This window comes from Leptonychotes weddellii, chromosome 4, assembly GCF_054177405.1.
Source record: "Leptonychotes weddellii isolate Sample4059 chromosome 4, ASM5417740v2, whole genome shotgun sequence".
NCBI classification, from domain to species: Eukaryota; Metazoa; Chordata; class Mammalia; order Carnivora; family Phocidae; genus Leptonychotes; species Leptonychotes weddellii.
Genome location: NC_138372.1, coordinates 19,962,962 through 19,970,355, shown reverse-complemented (window position 1 = coordinate 19,970,355; position 7,394 = coordinate 19,962,962). Strand labels below are relative to the sequence as shown.

At 55.5% G+C, this 7,394-nt stretch overlaps 1 protein-coding gene across 1 annotated transcript; it reads right to left on the bottom strand.

Moving 5' to 3' along the window:
- Positions 1-2,869: 2,869 nt before the first annotated feature.
- On the bottom strand, positions 2,870-4,472 carry RAB42 (RAB42, member RAS oncogene family). Its single transcript, XM_006739889.3, has 2 exons — positions 4,202-4,472; positions 2,870-3,562 (listed from the first exon to the last, which is right to left on the bottom strand). The coding sequence occupies exons 1-2, from the start codon at positions 4,438-4,440 to the stop codon at positions 3,139-3,141; spliced, it is 663 nt and encodes a 220-aa protein (XP_006739952.1). The 5' UTR covers positions 4,441-4,472; the 3' UTR covers positions 2,870-3,138.
- Positions 4,473-7,394: the final 2,922 nt, after the last annotated feature.

Genomic DNA, 7,394 nt, shown 5'->3' with positions numbered 1-7,394 from the left:
GGTGGTTCGGAATTTGTCAGGGCCAAGGAGGCGGAGAGGCAGCGCGCACTAGCTCCGGAAGGGCCAGGACTTTGAATTCTAGGAGGGGAACAGCCATGTCAAATATACTTTTAAAACTTCCCTCTGGGGCGCTGTGGATGCTGAATCAACAGGGGACACCCTACAGGCCTCAAGAGGGGCGGCACAGTCTCCACTAGAGACCGCAGGGCCTGAACTGTGACAGCAATGGCCCTCAGGGCAGGGGGGCAGGGGCGCGGAGGCTGCTTCTGAGCGGCTGTGGGAGGCGGGGCTCAGCTGGCAGGTGGGTCTGCCCCCCTCCACTGCTCTTCTCTGCTTTTCCTCTTAGCCAGCGGGCTGGGCAGGGCTGCTTCCTGCTGCTGCCAGAATCCTACCCATCAAAGCCACTTGTAGCCTCCAGAGGGTTTGCCACATGGCAAGGGGCTTGTGAGCGTGGGACCGGAGCCCCGAGGCACAAGATAGGACCTTCTGGGCCTGGCCCGAGGCGGTGGACGAGACCTGGGTTCACCAGCTGAGCCACATCAGTTTCCCATCCTGGACTTTAGGTCCCTGTCTGTGAAATGGACAAGCTGAGCCCCACCTCACAGTTTTGCTTCGGGGTTAATAATAAGCCATAGAATGAGCCCACAATGCATGAGCTTACGTGTGTGGTAGGAATTCACATAATACTTCATTTAATCCTCACAACAACCTTGTGAGACAGAAACTACTGTTCTCCCCATTCTACAGATGGGAAACTGAGGCTGAGCAGCCTGCTGAACAGTCCTCAAAGGAGGCAGCTGGGGATAGTGGGCAACATCTTCTTGGAGATGGACCCAGCCTTGGGAGGGCCTAGGCTCAGGCCGGTCCTCCAGTGCCCAGCCAGGATTTGGGCAGAGAAGGTCAGTTTTTTCTTCCTCTCTTCAGGGATTTGGGGAGGTTTTGAACACCTGACAGCAAAATCCCCACCTCCATCCCCAGGATGAGCTGCTCATCTCCCAAACAAGCTTTGGTTTACACTGTACTCCTATTCAGGGAAGCTCTGGGAAATAAGAAACCACAGACCAAGTTGAAGGTCACTCCCTGCTTCTTCACTTACTCTAGTTGCTCAGATCTCCAGTAAATTCCTAGAACGAGCCCAGCTCTTTCCTTGTTCCTTACCTCGAGGCTTCTCCCTCTGCTCACTGGTTTCAGTTAACCTCACTGGGCCTTAGTCTGCACATCAGTAAAATGGAACAATAGTACCTACCTCAACTGGACATAAGAAGTAAGTTCTGGCCACTGTTCTTTCGGCCCAGACTGCTGCTCTTAGCTGGGCCCCTCTCCTCCCTCCCCCAGCTCTCAGCTCAAGGTCGTCTTCTCAGGGAGGCTCTCCCTGACCAACTGCTCTAAAGAAATCAGTCCCGTCTTTCTCAGCCCTGTCTCCAGGATCTGTGGGCTTCATAGCACTTATAACTGGAGATCATTTAGTTCACTTATTTACTCGTTTTGTTCTCTCTCCCACTAGAATGTCAACCCCAGGAGGGCTTTTCTGTCATGTTCACTGCTGCATCCTCAGAGCCCAGAACAGAGTAGATGCTTATTTTTTTTTAATTGATGAAGGAATGATAACATTCTCAAAAACAAGTCAGTCATTTCCCTCTCCCTCTCCAAGCTTCCCCATCGGTGAAATGAGGGTAACCGTGCCAACCTTGCAAGACTATCATAAGGATGAGTGATGAGGTTTTAAGAGAGGAGGTAGGGAGGAGGCAGTGCAAAGGGAGACCCACGCTGGCCCAGCCCCATGGGGAGGAAGCTAAGAAACCCTCCCTGACTGGAAACCTCCCAAGAACCCTAGGAAGAAGGGATTATCAGTCACATGGTGCTGAGGAGGAATCTGAGACTGAGTAAGCCCCAGGTCACAAAGTGAGTGAAGTGGTTGTGCTCTTTTTCGCTGTGGAACTGTCCCTGCCCTTCCTGTGCCCACTGGCACAATGATACCCCCTCTACACCTGCTGAGATTCTTACCAACACCAACACTATCTCCCTGATTGCCCTAGAACATTCTCTGCCTAGCTGTTCCTGTTCCCCAGGAGGCAATTGCTGAGCTGAGGATTAGCGAGCAGACATTGATTAGAGGGTTCTTGAGATCAATACCTGCTTGGGGGAGGAAGGGAGGGAAGTGGGACTGAGCAGAGGAAGAATTTAGCTGTGATGTTGTAAGAACAATGGCCTCAATCAGCCCCATGAAGAGTGATGAAGCTGGGTTTGACCTTCAGAGCTGGGGCAAGAGAACCAGGCCTTTAAACACTCCCCCACCCCCCAATAGATTCAACAGATCAACACTGGATGTGGGCAGCCCTGAGGGGTAGGCAGTTCCCAGAGGGTGCTGTGAGCCCACCATCACTGGCAGCACTCCCAGCAGCTGGGGGAGGGGGTGTTTAGGGTTTAGGGGTGGGGCTAGAAGGCTGTGGGATCTGCAGCCCTGTAGGGACATCTTGGTGCCTAATCACAGTGTCCACTATGTGCCCAACCTAGGAGATAACTCGCTCGCCTTCATGCCTGCCTCCCAGATCCAGCGCCCGGCCTTGGAGTAGGGGCGCTGGGCAGCGACCCTGAGGTTCAGGCACACACTTAAGACTCATCCAATTCGGAGGACCTAAGGAGGCTCCCAGGTAGGCTTGCCCTGAAATTGCCCGCCCAGTCCTCGCCTGTGCAGCAGTGTCCAGACTCCGTGTGTCTCCGCGTCCGGGCTCGGGAGTGCTGCCAGAAATGTCAGAGGGGAAAGAGTGGTGAGGACAGTTCTCGTATTCAGCTCTTAGCGGTATGGCTGGCTCTGGCTGAGCATGTCCCCCACATCCATTTCTCATTCATGCCCCCACCCCCCCACCCCTGCCGTGGCATGGGTCTTCTATGAGCCCCACGGACAGCTGAGGAAACAGGCTGATGGACACGAAGCTGCACACCTGGCTTCTTAGAGCTTTCTGGCAGAAAGGGGCTGAGCTGTGAAACCCCAAAATCCGGGAGGTGTGGCTGCTAGGATACTGTTTATATTAACCCTTTGGCTACATTTGGCCCTTTGCTCTCCGGAAAGATACTGACACTCCCCATCCCAGCAGCACTTCTAAGGTTGGCACTGCTTTAACCCTTTCCTTCCCAGAGTCAACACTGGCATGGACCTGGGGGCTGCTTCCTGGGGGGGGCGCTGGGGACTTGGGTCTTATGGATGAGCCGGACGCCCCCCCAGTCCTCCTCCAGCTTGATGTCCCCCTGATCCAGGGCCTGCTGGATGGCGTCAGCAAGGGTGCTGAAGGCCAGGTCCACATTGCAGTTATTTTTGGCGGAGGTCTCCATGAAGGCCATGCCCAGGGAGGCAGCCAGCTCCTCTGCCTCCTGGGCCGAGACACAGCGGGTGCTCTGCAGGTCACTCTTGTGGCCAACCAGTAAGAAGATCACCTTATCCGGGCCCTGAGTGGCCATGACCTCCTGGTGCCAGTCGCAGATATGTTCAAAGGACTTCCTGTTTGTCACATCAAAGACCAGTAGGACGCCCAGCACGTTCCGGTAGAAGGACCTGGTGATGCACCTGAAGGAGGCGGAGTGAGCTGGGTTTATGCCTTCCAGGCCCCCCCACAGGCAGGGCGTCCCCTGTGTGCACGGACTGCCTCACAAGCCCCATAGCTCTTTTCACACTGCCGGGTGCTTCTCTGCCCCCGGCCTCTGTGTCTCTCCCAACGGAGTGCCTGCGCCTCAGCTAGGGAGCAAGTTCAAGTCACCTCCTCTCTGGACCATTCCTGGAGGAAGCAGATTTCCTGATGGCAGATTTTTGTTTCCCGTTCTCTGCCTGGCAAACTCCTACGCATCCTTCCAGGCCGTCCCAAACCCCTCTTCCTTTCCCATCTCCCTGGCACCTCCTGCTCTGCTCGCTCTGCTCGGGTGGGCTCTCTCAGCAGCCGGGTCACCCATCCCTCCAGGTCTCCGTGGCAGGACCCTTGCGCCCTCCCGGCGCCAGGGTCTCAGGCCTCTGGCTCGGGGGCTTGGCCCACGTGGCTGCATCTGTGGGACGAACGACTCCACGTGGAGGGCCAGAGAGCAGGGCTGGGACCCCCAGACCTGTACCTTGGCCACCGAGGCCGAGCCCTCGGTGCGGGGGGGGGTAACCGCCCTGGAGGCGGGGGGGGGCACTGACCGCGCCCCCGGGTCCCTCAGCCCGCCCGGCCCGCACCTGAAGCGCTCGTGGCCCGCGGTGTCCCAGAGCTGCAGCTTGACGCACGGCCCGGCTCGCAGCTGCAGCTTGCGGCTGTAGAACTCGACGCCCACCGTGGGCGCCCACTCGGACTCGGGTTCGGGCTCCGGGGCCCCGGGCGCGCCCGCCACATAGCGCCGCAGTAGCGACGTCTTGCCCACGGCCGCGTCCCCCAGCAGCGCGATCCGGAACTGGTAGCGGCAGCCCCCAGCCGCCATGGCCCGCGTCCAGCCGCCCGAGGCCAGCCGCCCCGCCGCCCGGGGTCAGCCGCCCCGCCCCCGAGGCGCTCCCCCCCCCCCCGCCCCGGAGGCTGGCCCCGCCCCTCGGCCCGGGGCGCGAGACACCGGGGCACGTGCTCTCCTGCCTGGGGGCCCAGTTTCGTCCTCTAATAACCCCTACTTCGCGGGATGGGAGATTAAAGAAGGCAATGTGGGGAGGAGGACGAGCGAGGGACGAGAACCAAACAGGCACCTGCCCGAGACTAACACCGCCAGAGGGTTCACCTCATTCTGCGGGCCGGCTTCTCTCTCCAGCCCCACTCTCCGGGCAGTGCCCTGGTTGGGCCCCTGTTGCTGGAGCTGGAGGCACCACTCTAGAAAGTTGATGGTTTATAGGTGTCCCTTCCCCACCCAGGTGCTCCTTTCCCGGAGCTCCATTAGCCCTGGCCTAGGGCCTCCTAGGGCCTCCCGTTCAATGGTCGGGTTCAATGTTTAACAGCCCCCACTGCATCCTCAGCACCTGCTTGGGGCGGGGCCTCAGGGCCCAGAGAGGGATGCCAACAGGGCTGGTAGGAGGCCGGCAGACATAGGCAAATGCGATTCCAGAGAGCGTACTGTTGGCCTGTGGTCTGGACAACTAACATTTATGAGGCCAGATGGTCAGTTCTTCACACTCTGCTGGCGACAACTTTGAGAGCACCATAGTGTGCCTATTTTAGAGCCGAGGAGAACTGAGGCTTGTCTTAGGTCACAGAGCAGAGCTGAGACTCATACATGAGTTTGTCTCACTCTTCATTACCCCCCTGATGCCACAAAGGGGGACTGCAAATCAAGTACCAAGAGGACCAGGACACAGCGGTCAGGTCCCTGTGGGTTAGTGGCAAGGGTAAGGCAGGGACATCTGCCTCCAAGAGCCAGTCTACCCTCTCCAGTCAGGCCTTCTGGAAACCCAAGTTATCAAGGCTGGAGTTCTGGCTCGTCCCAAACAGTGCGTCTATTGGTTTAATCTCACTGTCCCAAAGTGGGTGGATTTTACCACTTTAACTTGTTTTGGCAAATTGGTGGTGAGGTGAAATCCTCACTTTTGCAAACAATCGAATCATCATATTTCCTTCTCACACAAACTTGTAAGGTGTCGTTATTCTCATTTTTACAGATGAGGAAACTTGAGGCTCAGAGATAAGGAATCCGAGGTCACTTAACAAGGAAGATAGACTAGCTGTCAAGTTTACCCAAGGCCAAAGCCTTATTTGCTATTTCTGTGTCTGACAGGACAGGCTGAGGATCTGGGAAGGCCCAGGTTTTCTTCTCACTCTTTTTTTTTTTTTAAGTGGTTATATGTATGTATGTATGTATGTATGTAAGTAAATAATCTCTACACCCAAAGTCGGGCTTCAACTCATGACCCCGAGCTCAAGAGTCACATGGTCTACCAACTGAGCTAGCCAGGTGCCCCTCTTCTGGCTAACTCCTAACAAATCAATAAGAAGCCATTTTGACAGGTCTCCATGTAATCTGTTACTGGTCACCTGCGTGGTAGAGCCTGAAGGGGCCCATGTGTCTGCTTGTCCCCTACTTCTAGGAGTAGGAGAGAGAGGAGCCTGAGAATCCAGGAACCCTGAGGAGCCTCAGGAAGGGTGTGTGTTCGGGGAGGAATCCTTCCTGCCAGCTTTGCCCAAATTAAGAGTTTGCCCCACTCCCACCTTCCCCACTGATTCCTCAGTTGAGATATTTTCTCCACCTCACTCTGTTTAGCTGGAAAAATATTTTTGTGTGTCAGGTCCCTATGGATGCCTCTAGCCCCTTCTTTACCCACCACTGGTACTCTGAGCTCCAGCCATGTGCAACACCTTTCCTCTTCTCAGTCCTCTTCTCCTCTTCAAAGGGCTAACTCCTACTACACGACTTAGGTTCGAGCCCTGTCCTCAGAAAGCCTCTGACTGGCCAGTGAGGTCACATACCCTTTTGTCCGCTGCATTAGCTGTCTCCCTCCTAGGTCACTTGAGGGCAATGATCCATGGTGGTATCCCAGTGCTTGGCACAAAACAGGAACTAAGTACATATTTATGGTAGAAAGAAAGAATGAAAGTGGATAAGTGCTAGTGGTTCATTAATTCAGTCAGTCAAATCCCACAGTAGGGCTGGACTCTGGACTCAGGGAGCCATAGGCTCAGAGAAGACCTTGTGCAGCAGGTGATTCTGAAGCTGGGTCTCCCAGGACGAGGGCGAGCTGGGGAGTTCAAGGAGGAAGGGCACTCTAGGCAGGAGCAGCTGGACAAAGGCAGAGAGGCATAAAACAACTTGAAAGGTGGTTTGAACCCCCATTCCCAGAAGCCTTTGCAGTCAGCACCCGTGGGCAGTGCATTGGCACCACTGGGCTCTTGGAACTTCCTCTCCTGGAGGCTCCTGCTGTGGGCGAGGGTCATGTGCCTGCCCCCTGCAGCGAGCGCCAGAATCCAGATGTCAGCTGACCTTGCCAGAGACTGGCTATGTGACTGGGGCGGGGCAAGTGACTTTCCCTCCCCACCCTGCTTCCCCTTCTGCTGAGTAAGGCAGATCATGGTGCCCGCCTCACAGAGTAATCTGGAGGGGCCATGCGACACAGCAGGCGAGTCAGGCGCCTCTGCCCAAGAGAGATCAAGGTTTTAGTTCCAACTGCCCTCTGACTAGCTGTGTGGCCTCCGCCAAGTTTTATTCGTTAATTCGTTTACTTTGTTTTTGTTTCAGTAAGTGCTAGCTCTCCGTTATACACCAGGCACTTACACAGCAGTGAAAATAAAAACACACAATTCCTGGTCTTGGGAGCTCACATCGTAATGGGGAAGACAGAAAATAAATCCATATATAATGTGATGTCAAGAAGCAATAAGTGCTATAAATAACAGTCAAGCAGGACAATGGCTTGAAGGGTGGCAGGGTGCTACATCAAAATAGGGTTTTCTTTTTTTTTTATT